Raw genomic sequence first — 16,120 nt, 5'->3', positions numbered from 1 at the left:
CTGCCTTACAGCGAATGCAGCGCCGGAGACCCGGTTTCGATCCCGACTATGGGTGCTGTTTGTACAGAGTTTGTACGTTCTCCCCGTGACCTGCGTGGGTTTTCTCCGAGATCTTCGGTTTCCTCCCATACTCCAAAGGCGTATAGGTTTGTAGGTTAATTGGCTTGGTAAATGTAAAAACTGTCCCTAGTGGGTATAGGATAGTGCTAATGTGCGGGGAACGCTGGTCGGTGCGGACTCGGTGGGCCAAAAGGGCCTGTTTCCACGCTGTATCTCTAAATTAAACTAAACTAAACCAAATGGCTAGTGAACTGAGGGAGAGAGATGTGGAATGTGATGGGAATCAGCATGGTCACGACAAAGTGCAGGAAAATAAAGTAGGTGAGGAAGCGGCAGCGATTGTGGGGATGTTTGTAGAAGAAACTAGTGCAAGAGTTGGAGAGAGAGAGAAGAAAAGATTAAGCTTTTAAATTGGGAATCATTCAGTAAATGAGATTGGGCGCAGTAGGTGCTTGGAGCAAGACATTTGGGATTCCGTGCAGAAAGGAGGCGTTTTCGGGACTTGTATATTTGATCAGAATCTGGTTTTCGCATGGGACCCAGTCACCTTGTTAAATATGGCTGTGGTCAGGACAGCACACAAAGAACATTTCTTACAGCAGTGGTGAATTTATCAAACGATTGAACGATTGAAACCTTGACCTTATATACAGGGAATCATAGAATGCAAAGTGCTTCACTGGCATAGAAACACTTGGAGAGTTTTAGAATATTCACATTACATGTTTACACTTTTGCATTAATTTGCCTGTCACCCAGTTTTCTCTGCAGTCTGATCCTTGTTTAATCTCCGTTGGAATTCCCGCCATCTGCTTGACAGCTGGGACTTAGCCGTGCTTAGATACCCGTTGCTCCATTTGCTCTGTAAATGGGCGCCAAAAAGTGACTCCTATAATGTTATGACCAAGTTTACTGTCCTTAGCCCGGTTTGCAAACATGCTCATGAGACACAGGAGAAGAATTAGGCCATTCCGCCCATCGAGTCTGCTCTGACATTTGATTGTGGCTGATCTATTTTTTTCTCTTAACCCCATTCTCCTGCCTTCTCCTCGTAACCATTGACGCCCTTGCTACTCAAGAACCTAATCAATCTCCGTTTTAAAAACTCCAATGACTTGGACTCCACAGCTGTCTGTGGCAATGAATTCCACAGATTATCCACCCTCTGGCTAAATAAATTCATCACTTCCATTCTAAAGGCACGTCCTTTTATTCTGAGGCTGTGCCCTCTGGTCCTAGACTCTCCAAACTATGTTTCTTGGCTCCAGCTAACTATGCCTTGCAATCTAAACATTTCCATAATCTGATTACTCCTTCATCTGAGATGACGTTTAAGTTAGCTTCATTATGTTGGCCTTTCCCATCATCCTTTTCCAGTATGTAAGGCTCTTGGGTTAACCATATTATAAACTTGCCCAATATTCTCAATATCTAGAAATTCCTACATTAGGAAGGCTTGTGTTTGGCATTGAAATCTACCCTCCAGTTTGTACATGATACCCATGCATAAGAACTGATGCAGCCACAAGGTTTCAATGTGTTGACGTATTCAGAAAAAGTATTTGTAGGACGAGTATATCATATCATATATATACAGCCGGAAACAGGCCTTTTTCGGCCCTCCAAGTCCGTGCCGCCCAGTGATCCCCGTACATTAACACTATCCTACACCCACTAGGGACAATTTTTACATTTACCCAGCCAATTAACCTACATACCTGTACGTCTTTGGAGTGTTTACATTTTTCTTTTACAAATTTTAAGACTGGCTTTCTGTTTGGTTTTCGTGAAACTGGTAAATTTGAGCAGTTGTCCAGTAGGTTTGGACAGTTGGGATTTTGCTGGTATGCAGTGATAATGGTGTTTACAATTAATAACGGTGACACTATCCAACTAAAGAACCCGACCATTTTTGAAGGGCTCTGACATGATTTTCACCTATCCATGTTCTCCAGTGTTGCTGCCTGACCTGCTGAGTTACTCCAGCACTTGATCTTTTTTGTAAACCGGCATCTGCAGTTCCTTATGTCCATCAACCATTTCCCTGAGTGTTCAATAATTAATCCCAATTATCAACATTCTTGGATCAATATCGAGCAGAGACTGAACTGTGGCTTTAAGCCAAGGTATCCTCAGGAGAATGGCGTCATAGCTCCTGATAGATTCTCCCATGGCCTCTAACATCATAGGCAAGGTTTGCATTTATTAGCTGTTCCAAACTGCTCTGGAAGGTGGTGGTGAACTTTAGAGAGACAGCGCGGAAACAAGCCCTTTGGCCCACTGAGTCTGCAGTGACCGGCGATCACCCAGTACCATAACACTGTCCAACACACTAGGAACAATTTATAATTTAACAGAAACTACATGCCTGTACGTCTTTGGGGTGTGGGAGGAAACCGGAGCACCCGGAGTAAACCCTTGCGGTCACAGAGAGAACGTACAAACTCCATGCAGACAGCACCCGTCATCAGGATTGAACTATGGTCTCTGGGGCTGTGAGGCAGCAACTCTACCACTGTATCACCCGCAAAACCTTTGTTTTGAATTGTCAATGTGTTCGTAGGGCTTAGAGCTTTGAGCAAACAATGACGAAGGATCCGACTCTGTTTCCTCACACTCACGGAAGCCAATTCTCCTCACTCGATGTGATATCAGGAGATGGCACAGGGCACTACATCGAGCAAACATTGAGACCAGGCTAGGTCCCAACTGTGTGTAGAAAGGAACTGCAGATGCTGGTTTAAACCGAAGATAGACACAAAATGCTGGAGTAACTTAGAGGGACAGGCAGCATCTCTGGAGAGAAGGAGTCTGAAGGTCTCGACCCGAAATATCACCCATTCCTTCTCTCCAGAGATGCTGCCTGTCCTGCTGAGTTGCTCCAGCATTCTGTGTCTATTCCCAGTTGTACTCTTCAGAAGCAACTGCACCTCTTCCAGTACAGTTACAATGCTGGCACTCCGCCGAGCAATGTGAGAAAATTTACAATGCTTGTTCACAAAAAATTATCCGTTCTAACTAATTAACATTAAATTATTTTGTGAGCAAAATGATGAAAGCTGTATCAACAGTGCTTTCTAGTGGAGAGACAAGGAACTGCAGATGCTGGTTTACAAAACAACAGTTCTGGAGGGCTTTGTCTCAGCGGGTCATGCAGCATCTCTGGAAAACATGGATAGGTGATTATTTTGGATCGGTTCCCTTCAAATGGCACCTACTGATGATTAACCTACACGCTGCCTAGTTTGCTTTCGTAAGTAGTATTGGATTCCAGACCTTGTTGCTGTCTTGGTCTTCCCATGGACTGAAGAGATGGATTTTGGGAGTGAGGTGAGACTGATTGCCCTTGTCATCAAGGCAGTGCTTGACCAGGTGTGACATGAAGTCCTTGGAAAGCTGAAGTCAACGGGCATCAAAGAATGGACATATCCCAGTAGTTTAGAGAGAGAGAGAGGATGCCAACAGGCCCTTTGGCACACCGACCATTCTGCTCACACTAGTTCTGTGTTATCCCACTTTCTCATCCACTCCCGACACATTAGGGACAATTTATGGGCATTGCCTCTGCGTATCGCAGTACATGAATCTGAAGTTTATTAGTTCAGTTGACAACTCTGTACTCAATACTATGTGAATGTGTGTTGCAGGCGAATGTCGGATGGGCTGTTCCTGAAGAAATGCAGGGAAGTGGCAGAAAACAGTCGAGATGTCAAGTTTAATGAAATGTACTTGGATACAGTCTGTCTCAACGTAAGTGTCATGGCTTTGAAATGTACTGTTTTGAGGCCTGAAATGAAATCCACAGTGTAGGATTTTCATGCTTTAGATATTGAAAGAAAGTCTGTTCCTTTCTCAGATGGTGCAGGACCCATCGCAATTTGATGTCCTTGTAATGCCCAACCTCTACGGTGACATCTTAAGGTTGGTGATTCCAGCATGGACGTCTAAATGCTATCTTTATACAGTGCTTGCATGCTTTTTCCATGCCCTTTGGAAGGAAATTCTTGTCCTCTGATTAATACCACATAGCTCGTAGGGCTTGTCATTCTCTGGAAGTCAGAGGCTGGCAACAGTGCATGATGTCATATGAGCATGTTTCATTCAATCCGATCTATAGTTGACAAGTGGATATCGTTTAGTTTAGTTTAGAGATAGGCCCTTCAGCCCACCGAGTGGAAACAGGCCCTTCAGCTCACCGAGTCAGTGCCGACCAGCGATTATTAGCGCTATCCTACTCACACTAGGGGCAATTTACACATACACCAAGCTAATTAACCTACATACCTGTACGTCTTTGGAGTGTGGGAGGAAACCAACCGAGGATCTTGGAGAAAACCCATGCGGTCACGGGGAGAAGGTACAAACTCCGTACAGACAGTACCCGTAGTCGGGATCGAACCCGGGTCTCCGGCGCTGTAAGGCAGCAACTCTACCGCTGCGCCACCATTTGTGTAAAATCTGTTGACAACACCAAGGCTACAATAATTCTTGCACAATAGTTGCAAAGAGCTGGTTTAAAAGACCAAAAGTACCCCATACTGGGGTCAGGTAGCATGTGTGGAGAAAGAGAGATCAGCAATCTTTCAGAAAAACATTGGACAAAGTAAAAGGAATCACAAGTTGTAAACTGACAGGAGGGGAACAAAAGGGATCAGTTGGAGTAATAGGCAGGAGTGATGATATGGTAAATGCAGTGGCTACTGGGTCAAACACAGACAGAAATGATTGGCCAGAGAAGGTGTATGTGAGAATAGAAAAGCCCTTTCCTGAAAATTGAGAAGATCTGGTGGATCATGATTTATCTAATTGGTGTTGAGTGGCTTTCCTTGAGTGTCATTTGCTTTGTGTAAAGGGTCTCCATCAGAAACATTAGCCCAGAAAGCAGCACAGTGGCGTAGCATTGGAGTTACTGCCTTGCAGCTCCGGAGACCCAGGTGCAATCCAGATTCTGTCTGTACGGAGTTGGTACCTTCTCCCTGGAACCGCATGGGTTTTCTCTGGGTGCTCTGGTTTCCTTCCACACTCCAAAGATATACAGTTGCAGGTTAATTGGCTACAATAAAAATTGTCCCCAGTGTGTAGTGTACAGGGTGATCCGCTGGTCAGTGCAGACTACGGTGGGCCCTGTTTCCGCGCTGTATCCCAAATCTAAAGTCAAAAATTAAAGTGGCAGCAGAAGGAAGCTCCTGAGAAATGTACGGAAGTCTCTTGATGTATGCTTGGGGTGAGGTTGCTAACATTATAGGGATGGATTTGCACAGGACTCATTGTGTAACTGGCCATAACAAGTCCAACTCTGCATGAGGTCATTCGAGCACGCAGACTCAATGCGCCAAACAGTTTTCTGTAACCACGGACAGTGTATGAAATACAATGAAGGTAGAAAAATTATACATAATCGTATGAGTCTCCAAGTTGTTACCCAAGTCTTTGTCCACAGTTTCTACAATGTTCTCCCGACCTAGGCTCGACGTGGTAAAGTTTCTCCTATTTTCGGGGAGTTGTGACTGTTCCGGGGATTCCTGACCATATCCTCGAGGCCTCCCTTGGTTTTGCAGGATAATTGCATCCCAAATCAACATTGTATGACATAGACAGCTTTCCTTTCAGATCCAGGGAATGTAGTATTGTTTAATTTAGGGTCCCATGACTATCGGGGTGGAGGAGATGAGGGCAGGTATGCAGCTTGTGTTGGAAGAAATGTGGGGGGGGTGATGGTGATTGAAGAGGGGGGAGTAGCATCACTGGGTGATTACTTTAGAATGCTGATGGAGAGGGGAAGATATGATTATTGATGCTATCATAGTGGAGATGCTGGAGATTAACATTTTCAACTGGATAGAAAGATGAAAGTGTTGTTTTGTTTTATGAAAAGGATATAATAGAGAAATGGAGGATATTTAAAGGTGAAATTTTGAGAGTACAGAGTCTTTATGTCCCTGTTCGGTGGAAAGGAAAGAATAATAATTTGAAAGAGCCGTGGTTTTCCAGAGAAATTGGACACTTGGTTCGGAAAAAGAGGGAGATATACAATAAATATAAGCGGCAGGGAGTAAATGAGGTTCTTGAGGAATATAAAGAATGTAAAAGGAATCTTAAGAAGGAAATTAGAAAAGCGAAAAAAAGATATGAGGTTGCTTTGGTAAGTAATGTAAAAGTAAACCCCAAGGGGTTCTACAGATATGTCAATAGCAAAAGGATAGCGAGGGATAAAATTGGTCCATTAGAGAGTCAGAGTGGACAGCTATGTGCTGAGCCGGAAGAAATGGGGGAGATATTAAACAATTTCTTTTCTTCAGTATTCACCGAGGAGAAGGATATTGAATTATGTGAGGTAAGCGAAACAAGTAGAGTAGTGATGGAAATTATGAGGATCAAAGAAGAGGAGGTAAAAATATAAAAGTGGATAAGTCTCCAGGTCCTGATAGGATATTCCCTAGGACATTGAGGGAAGTTAGTGCAGAAATAGCAGGGGCTATGACGGAAATATTTCAAACGTCATTAGAAACGGGGATGGTGCCGGAAGATTGGCGCATTGCGCATGTTGTGCCTTTGTTTAAAAAAGGTTCTAAAAGTAAACCTAGCAATTATAGACCTGTTAGTTTGACGTCTGTGGTGGGAAAATTAATGGAAAAGATACTTAGGGACAATATATATAATCACATGGATAAACAAGGCCTGATTAGAAACAGTCAACATGGATTTGTGCTTGGAAGGTCATGTTTGACTAATCTTGAATTTTTTGAAGAGGTTACCTGGGAAATTGATACGGGCAAGGCTGTGGATGTTGTCTATATGGACTTCAGTAAGGCATTTGACAAGGTTCCACATGGAAGGTTGATTAAGAAGGTTAAATCGTTGGGTATTAATAGTGAGGTTGCAAGATGGATTCAACAATGGCTGAATGGGAGATACCAGAGGGTAATGGTTGACAACTGTATGTCAGGTTGGAGGCCATTGTCTAGTGGAGTACCCCAAGGATCTGTGTTGGGTCCACTGTTGTTTGTCATTTACATTAATTATCTGGATGATGGTGTGGCAAATTGGATTAGTAAGTATGCAGATGATACTAAGATAGGTGGTGTAGTTAATAATGAAGTAGATTTTCAAAGTCGACAGAGAGACTTGGGCCTTTTGGAAGGGTGGGCTGAAAGATGGCAGATGGAGTTTAATGCTGATAAGTGTGAGGTGCTGCATTTTGGTAGGATAAATCAAAATAGGACGTACAGGGTAAATGGTAGGGAATTGAGGAATGCAGTGGAACAGAGGGATCTGGGAATAACTCTGCATTGTTCTCTGAAGGTGGAATCTCATGTGGATAGGGTGGTGAAGAAGGCGTTTGGTATGCTTGCCTTTATAAATCAGAGCATCGAATATAGAAGTTGGGATGTAATGTTGAAATTGTACAGGGCATTGGTGAGGCCGAATCTGGAGTATGGTGTGCAGTTCTGGTCGCCAAATTATAGGAAGGATGTCGACAAAATGGAGAGGGTACAGAGGAGATTTACTAGAATGTTGCCTGGGTTTCAGCACTTAAGTTACAGAGAGAGGTTGAACAGGTTGGGTCTTTATTCTTTGGAGCGTAGAAGGTTGAGGGGGGACTTGATAGAGGTTTTAAAAATTTTAAGAGGGACGGACAGAGTTGACGTGGGTAGGCTTTTCCCTTTGAGAGTGGGGAAGATTCCAACAAGGGGACATAACTATTAAGGGAATTAAGGGACAAAAGTTTAGGGGTAACATGAGGGGTAACTTCTTTACTCAGAGGGTGGTGGCTGTGTGGAATGAGCTTCCGGTGGAAGTGGTGGAGGCAGGCTCGATTTTATTATTTAAGAGTAAATTGGATAGGTATATGGATGGGAGGGGATTGGAGGGTTATGGTCTGAGAGCAGGTAGCTGAGACTAGGTCAGAGAAAGTGGTCGGCGTGGACTGGTAGGGCCGAACGGGCCTGTTTCCGTGCTGTAATTGTTATATGGTTATATGTTTATATTCTGGGTGAGAAATGAAAAGCATGAGAGCAGAAATATGGGAACTGGAACAGACTTGGTTCAGACCAAAGATACTAGAGGAGCAAGATGAACCACTCCGTTGAAATCGCCTATACTGAAGTGTAGTACGCAAAGGAGCGTAACATCCGCCATTTTAGATTTAGAAATGCCTCTCGTAGTGTAATCAGTGTTTTGAGGGAACAATATGTGTGATGATACCATAAAAATTTAGAATATATCTCATCTATCAATTCACAGATTTTTGTTTTTCTTTTAACATGTTTCTGCAAGTTTCTGCCTACTAAAATGGCGCCATGACATACTACGGTTTTTAAGGTCTATCTCTCTGCTCTATTATCTTTGGTTCAGACCCTCACAATGTTGATGTTAGAGAACCCTATAGGATGCACTGACATTGAAAATGGCAGCATCAAAACATACTCGGAGGTGAACAGAGCCCTGGTCAAAAGGCTTATTCGTCAGTAATCTGTTCTCAGTCAGAAGGGGGCTTGTGCAGGAAAGGCACGACTGGATATAGATTAGATTTTCCAGCTCAATACCAAGGTGTGAACAGCATGATTACAGTCATCAGGGATTCAAGGAAAGAGTAAGAGGATGTAAGAGTATGATTTGGAGTGGGTTTCAGGGTAGACCAGACAAGGCCAGGAACTAAGACTGCTTGACACGTTCAAGCCTTGGGTGTAAAACGGAGCACATTCATAACAACCCAAGTGATTCCGTCATTATTTCTTTCTGTTTCAGTGATCTGTGTGCTGGACTGATTGGAGGACTGGGAGTTACGCCAAGTGGAAACATTGGAGCAAACGGGGTTGCAATTTTTGAGTCTGTAAGATGACTTATCTTTTCACGAATGAAAATAAAATTGAATTAGGTTTATTCAGTCCGTTTTTATATGAATTGTATCTTTCATTGGAACTCTGTGCACAAGGCTACTGAAGGTTTCCGTAAGATATATTTTCCCCTCTTCTCTGCACCTGGCTGCTCCAGACTTTAATTGTGCACCTAGGTTTAGATGTTTTGATTGTCACATTATACCCCTGTGTGCAGTAAACATTTGGAGTTCTCCAACCTGCAAGGCTGTGGAGACTGGATCATTATATTAACTTACGCCTGAGGTCAATACGTCTCCGGGCATTTGAGAACTTGAAAGGAAATGTGAAAGTGTGGAAAATCTACCTAGCAATGGAGGCAAGCATCACATCCGCTGCCTTTCCCACCCTATCTTGTGCTGCCATTTCCTTGAGCTATGAACTTGGACTCCAAGATTGTCTGCACATTAATGCTGCCAAGGGTCTTGCCATTAACTGTATACTCTTCCCTTGCATTCAATCTCCCAAAGTGCAACTCCTCTCACCTGCTCCCATCTGCCCATTTCTGCAGCTGATCGACATTGCGCTGTTCTGAAAACCTTCATCGTTGTCTGCAACGTCCCCAATTTTGGTGTTGTCAGCAAACTTGTTTTACTGGGCTGTATTGCTGCCTGTCCTGGAGGCTGCTGGTTCAGCAGTCTGCCTTCCCAGCTGGCAGGGACATGGTTCAATGGTATTTGAAAGTCATCTGTACTTAGATGCAAGGACATTCTTTTACCTATGGTTCATTAACAATCTTACTACACATAGACACAATCACACTTGAGTACAAGAGTGTAAGATAGTAGATTACACTGAGGCAGTACACAAGAGTTGTCACGTTTCCAGTACCATTTTGTACTTAGAAAATAGCAGGTGTGATTGTGATTGTGATTAACTGTGATTGCTGTTCTGGCACAAACCTCAACTCCATTTCCCCATGTACCCTGATCGTTCAAACATTTAATCCAATTCTTCTTTAAATATCCCCAATGATCTAGTCTCCACTGCCGTCTAGCTCGAGAATTCCAGAGATTCACTCCTCTCTGCGAGAAGTACATCCGACACAACTCTTTTAAATGACTGTCCCCTAACCTTGTAATGATAGATTCTCTGGATGCAGGTCAACATCACCCTTTGTTTTGATATGTCGTCCTTCATTCTTCAGAGCTCAGAGTAGAGTTGAGTTTGGCCTCCATCTGAAAACAGTGAGGATGTAATGATTGTGATTGTCCTTCTAATTTGTAAACATGAAATTGTGGATTATATAGAAACTTTTGAGTCTTTTGTATCAGAATTCAATCCTGTTAATTGCTCTGTTCTCTTTGCCCTGATTAGGTTCACGGTACCGCACCAGATATTGCTGGGTTGGATCTTGCAAATCCCACAGCACTCCTGCTAAGTGCTGTGATGATGTTGAGACACATCGACCTTCATGACTATGCTAATAGAATAGAAACTGCCTGCTTTGAAACAATTAAAGATGGAAAGGTAGGCACAACAAATCTGTTACCAAAATAAATTGTGATTTTTGGAACTTTCTGAACAGCTGAGTGGTGTTGAAAGTTGATATGCAGTGCAGTGACTCTGGTTTACAATTAGACCCTCGAGCTGGATAATCAATATTTGAGCGAAACATAGTAGATTAGTTTATTGTCACGTGTACCGAGGTACAAAGAAAAGCTTTTGTTGCTTGCTAACCAGTCAGTGGAAAGATAATACATTCCAATCAAGCCATTCACAGTGTGAAACACTGATAAAAGGAATAATGTCAATAACATTTAGTGCAAGATTTTGTGTATAAAATCATGAAAGGAATAGATCGAGTACATGCACAGAGTCTCTTGCCCAGAGTAAGTGAATCGAGGACCAGTGAAGGGGAAGGGGAAAAGATTTAATAGGAATCTGAGGAATAACTTTTTCACACAAAGGGTGGTGGGTGTATGGAACAAGCTGTCTGAGGAGGTAGATGAGTCAGGGACTATCCCAACGTTTAAGCAACAGTTAGACAGGTACATGGATATGACAGGTTTGGAGGGATATGGACAAAACGTGGGCAGGTGGGACTAGTGTAGCTGGGACATGTTGGCCGGTGTGGGCAAGTTAGGCCAAAGGGCCTGTTTCCAAGCTATGTCACTCTATGACTCTATAAAACCAGTAAGTCCTATCAAAGATAGTCTGAGCATCTCCAGTGAGGTAGATAATAGCTCAGGACTGCTCTCTAGTTGTGGTACGATTGTTCAGTTGCCTGATAACAGCTGGGAAGAAACTCCGTGAATCTGGAGGTGTGTGTTTTCACACTTGCACACCTTTTACCTGATGGGAGGGGGAGAGGGGAAGTAGCTCGGGTGCGACTCTTCTTTGATTATGCTGCTGGCCTTGCCGAGGATGTGTGAGGTATAAATGGCGTCAAAGGAAGGGAGGTTGGTTTGTGTGATGGTCGGGGCATTGTCTACTGCATTGTCTCAAGCACTATTGTTCCTTTCAAACGTTTAATCTGGGATCTTGTCTCCATTCTCAAGTTGGGAGAGCAACTTTTCTTTTGAATCAGGCCAATATGTGAGAACTTCTACCAGTGAAAGGGAAGACAGTAATGAAAGTAGGTGTGGGTTTTGAACGAGATTGAGGCAGGAGAAATTATAATCCAGATATTTTTATATTTATCCCCTTTCAGATAATTTAAAACGGTGGTAGTAGTAAAGGGGTTTTCTGGACTGAAGTGTACAGTGAGGCTTCTTGTGAGTTGGGACTGTGGCTACTATTTTTCTTACTTGAATGCACAAGGCACAAATTTCCAATGTTGATGAAGACCCAAAACTTGGAGGCTTAGTAAACTGATGCTGGTAATGATACCCTTCAAGGAGATATAGACAAGCTGGTGGTATGGGGAGATGGAAGGCAGGTGAAATTTAATGCTGAGAAATGTGACGTTCATGACCAGAAGAATGAGAAGAGGCAGAAGGTTCAAGTCCAAAAGACGTACAAGGACAGTGCAATCTAGAGGCATCATTGAAAGTGGCAGGGCAAGTAGCAAAAGCGATTTTTTAAAATGACAAATGGGATGCTGGGTTTTACAATCGAGTACAAGAGTAAGGAAGTTGTGATGAACCTTGCCTTAATTTGGTCACAGATGGAGTATTGTGCCTCGGTGTGAACGCTCCACTTTAGCAAAGAGGTGCACGTTTTGGCGTGTGTGAATAAGATTTACCAAAATGTAGCCATGGATGTGTGACATCATTTTTGCACCAGGGAAGCTGAATGTTGGGAAATGAAAATAAAAAAACTAAAAAGCAACAGTTTAAACTAATTCAAGCACTCATCCAGACATTTCTTAAATGCTGTCAGTGACCCAGTTTCAACCATTCTTTCCAGCATTGCATTCCAGTGCACCCCTCATTCTCGGTGTGAGGAAGGATCACTTCTTTCCTGTGACTTTCAGTCTGAAAAGGTCGGCCCGAAATGTCACCCATTCCTTCTCTCCAGAGAGGCTGCCTGTCCTGTGTTACAGCATTTTGTGTCTATCTTTGGTTTAAACCAGCATCTGCAGTTCTTACCTACACAAGAATCTCCTCTAAATCTCTTCCCTATTGCGCTGTCCCAGTTCTAGTTTTATCTCCATCTGATGGGAAATTTTCCCTTCAGTCTTCACCCTATCTATAATACTTATAATTATGTATACCTTGATCATGTCTCTTCTTATTCACTGCTTCAGGGCGAATAGACCGAGCTTCTCCATTCTCTCCTTACAGCTCAATAATACTCAGTCCCAGGCAAAATTCTGGCGAATCTCCTCTGTTCCCTCTCCAGTGCCATTTTGACTTTTATCTCACCATGTTGTCTTCTGTTTCTACCTTAGACAGAAATCATTAAACATAAAGGGATCTCTCACAGCGCAGCATTGCATCAGTGCTGCACTGGAGTGTTGCTCTGTGCTCAAGTCAATAATGGGACTTGCTCAGCAATCAGCCTCTTGCCCACAGCCAAGAGGATTATAAACCTTGACAAGAACAGGAAAGCAGAGTATTACCTGAATGGTGACCAATTAGGAGAAGGGGAGATGCAACGTGACCTGGGTGTCATGGTGCACCAGTCATTGAAAGCAAGCGTGCAGGTGCAGCAGGCAGTGAAGAAAGCGAATGGTATGTTGGCATTCATAGCAAGAGGATTTGAGTTTAGGAGCAGGGAGGTTCTGCTGCAGTTGTACAGGGCCTTGGTGAGACCACACCTGGAGTATTGTGTGCAGTTTTGGTCTCCTAACCTGAGGAAAGACGTTCTTGCCTTAGAGGGAGTACAGAGATGGTTCACCAGATTGATCCCTGGGATGGCGGGACTTTCATATGAGGATAGACTGGATAGACTGGGCTTGTACTCGCTGGAATTTAGAAGACTGAGGGGGGATCTTATAAAAACATATAAAATTCTTAAGGGGTTGGAGAGGCTAGATGCGGGAAGATTGTTCCCGATGTTGGGGGAGTCCAGAACCAGGGGTCACAGCTTAAGGATAAGGGGGAAGTCTTTTAGGACCGAGATGAGAAAACATTTCTTCACACAGAGAGTGGTGAGTCTGTGGAATTCTCTGCCACAGAAGGTAGTTGAGGCCAGTTCATTGGCTATATTTAAGAGGGAGTTAGATGTGGCCCTTGTGGCTAAAGGGATCAGGGGGTATGGAGAGAAGGCAGGTACAGGTTACTGAGCTGGATGATCAGCCATGATCATATTGAATGGCGGTGCAGGCTCGAAGGGCCGAATGGCCTACTCCTGCACCTATTTTCTATGTTTCTATGACATGATTAATAATGTTGGGGCCCACTGACCCTTTTTAAGTCATACAGCATATACATGTATGTTTCTGTGTGTGTAGATGGAAATACACTGAACTTTTATTTTCTCGTTTATTATGTTGTTTACATATATGTTTATATGTTTGCATATCCTGTTGTGCTGCAGCAAGTAAGAATTTAATTGTTCTATCTGGGACATATATGACAATAAAACACTCTTGACTCTTGCAACATACCCTTCAACTCACTGAATCCATGTTCACCATTGAGCACCCATTTAGTCTAATCCCATTTATTATCCACATATTCCCAACAACTCCTCCCATGTTCTACTACTTGCCTAAATGCCAAGGAAAATTTACAAGTGCCGATTGACCTTCTCAGTTGCATGTCTTTGGGAGGTGGAGGAAACTGCCACACCTGGGAAAATCTGGTGGAGAATGTGCAAATTCCACACAGACAGCACACATGGTCAGGATTGAACCTCGGTTTCTGGCTTTGAGATGTAGCCACAAGACTGCACAGACTCGGAAATGTTTAAATCTTATGCATTCTCATAACTGGACTATTTATGTTGTGTTTTGACAGACTCTAACCAAAGATCTTGGTGGCAATTCTAAATGTTCTGAATTCACCAATGAAATCTGCCGAAGAGTGAGGGACCAGGATTGAGTTAGCACAATATTTGCTCTAATATTCAACTCTCATTACCCTACAAAACCAACTCTGCTGTACAGAATCATCCGTGTCAACAATAGCTATGCATTGTCATTTAAATGTCCTGCTATTTTACATTTCCTTCGTGTAAAAATTTATAATGTGCTGTCTTTAGTGGCATTCTGATTATTTATTATTGATACTGAGTATTTTTGTCCTGACCCAGAGTATTATCATTTTTATATAGAAAGCTGCTACAGATTGTGCATAATGTTTCATTATTTACTTCCATTCCACTTAATTAAAGCAGTTCTCAAAATAGTTTCTTGTATTTTGTTATTTCCCTGAATGGTGGTTTTCAATGTAAAAATCTAAACTTGCTTTCATCCTGCTAATGAATGTGGGATTTTGGTGTTAATCAATTTCCTTGCTCTTTTGCAGTATGTTTTTTATTTAAATAAATGTTGATGAAAACTGGCCTACTTTCCCCAGGCCAAATAATCATGGCCTGTTAATACTTTTTAAGTTACTAAAACTTGTACACCAAATAAAACTCTTAAATGGTTCTTTAAGGCACAATCTTGTGTTTTTTTAATCAGCTTGCTGACTGGTGAATTAAAAGCTCTGATTAAAAATGCTGTTTTGTGATGAGCCAATTTTCAACTAAATTCATCAAAGCACAAAGCTGCTCTTAATTATATTTGTATTTTTAAAATTATATTCTAAAGCTCTCCTAAATTGTGCTGTTTTTTACATTTGGTAATGTGTATGTCTTTGAGAGGAAGATTGATATTCTCTGCTTCAAAGCAAATGCAGCTTTTAGATTGAAAACATATGTTCTTTGTCTTTAACATTTCTCTTGAGTTTGAAGTATCCCAAGTACACCAGGTACAATTGTGGTGATGCCAGCAGTGTTTTAACATTTTCAATTCTGAGGTTAAGAAGGGTCTCGACCCGAAACGTCACCCATTCCTTCTCTCCTGAGATGCTGCCTGACCTGCTGAGTTACTCCAGCATTTTGTGAATAAATACCTTCAATTCTGAGGTTAAATTAGTTCCTCAACATGTTGCGGTGAGAATGGGTGACGTTTCGGATTGAGACTGAAGTCTGAAGAAGGGTCTCAACCCAAAACATCACCCATTTCATCCCGACAGAGATGCTGCCTGTCCCACTGAGTTACTCCAGTATTTTGTGTCTATCTTCGGTTTAAACCAGCATCTAGAGTTGCTTCCTACACATGTTGCACCTTGAGTCTGAAGAAGGGTCCTGACCCAAAACATCACGCCTCCAAGTTCTCCAGTGATACTGCCTGACCCACTGAATTATTTCAGTCATTTGTATTTTTTTCTATTTCACTTAAAGTTGATTTTGGTATGGTTATTTCTTACCAGTTCTGCCACAGTTATCCTGGCAAGAACAACAGGGTTGGAGAAAGAAGGTGCAGCTTTTGAATGGAATGTTCTGTCGTCATTGGTGGTCTGTATATGTATCTCTGTATGGTATGGCACCAGTTTATCTTTATGCAAAACTATACATGGGTAATGCAGCAAATGACAATCTAAAATGAAAGCAAACTATTATGGCTGTTGAATTGCATGGGTTGATCAGCACGTGTGGAGGAAAGTTAAGTGTCAGCCCACAGACCTTCCCAATGGATAACATGTTTGGTTTGGATAAAAATGTGTTACCATATGAAAGCCACCCCTTTATTCATCTTTAGTGTATGTTCATACACTAAGGCATATCAACTACACAGATTTATTTAT

At 42.5% G+C, this 16,120-nt stretch overlaps 1 protein-coding gene across 4 annotated transcripts in view; it reads left to right on the top strand.

Moving 5' to 3' along the window:
- The window catches only part of idh3a (isocitrate dehydrogenase (NAD(+)) 3 catalytic subunit alpha), a 34,787-nt gene extending 19,886 nt beyond the window's left edge, over positions 1 to 14,901 (top strand). For 3 of the 4 annotated variants that reach the window (XM_078430088.1, XM_078430090.1, XM_078430089.1), the window contains exons 7-11: positions 3,708 to 3,810; positions 3,917 to 3,981; positions 8,809 to 8,893; positions 10,254 to 10,406; positions 14,285 to 14,900. In XM_078430088.1, the coding sequence (XP_078286214.1) occupies positions 3,708 to 3,810; positions 3,917 to 3,981; positions 8,809 to 8,893; positions 10,254 to 10,406; positions 14,285 to 14,368 (490 nt within the window). In that variant the 3' untranslated portion in view covers positions 14,369 to 14,900. Of the gene's footprint in view, positions 1 to 3,707; positions 3,811 to 3,916; positions 3,982 to 8,808; positions 8,894 to 10,253; positions 10,407 to 14,284 lie in introns of all 4 variants that reach the window. The other variant, XM_078430091.1, reaches the window with a different exon arrangement.
- The last annotated feature ends 1,219 nt before the right edge of the window (positions 14,902 to 16,120 follow it).

This window comes from Rhinoraja longicauda, chromosome 38 (genome assembly GCF_053455715.1).
Source record: "Rhinoraja longicauda isolate Sanriku21f chromosome 38, sRhiLon1.1, whole genome shotgun sequence".
NCBI classification, from domain to species: domain Eukaryota; kingdom Metazoa; phylum Chordata; class Chondrichthyes; order Rajiformes; family Arhynchobatidae; genus Rhinoraja; species Rhinoraja longicauda.
This window is presented reverse-complemented; position numbering and strand designations above follow the sequence as displayed.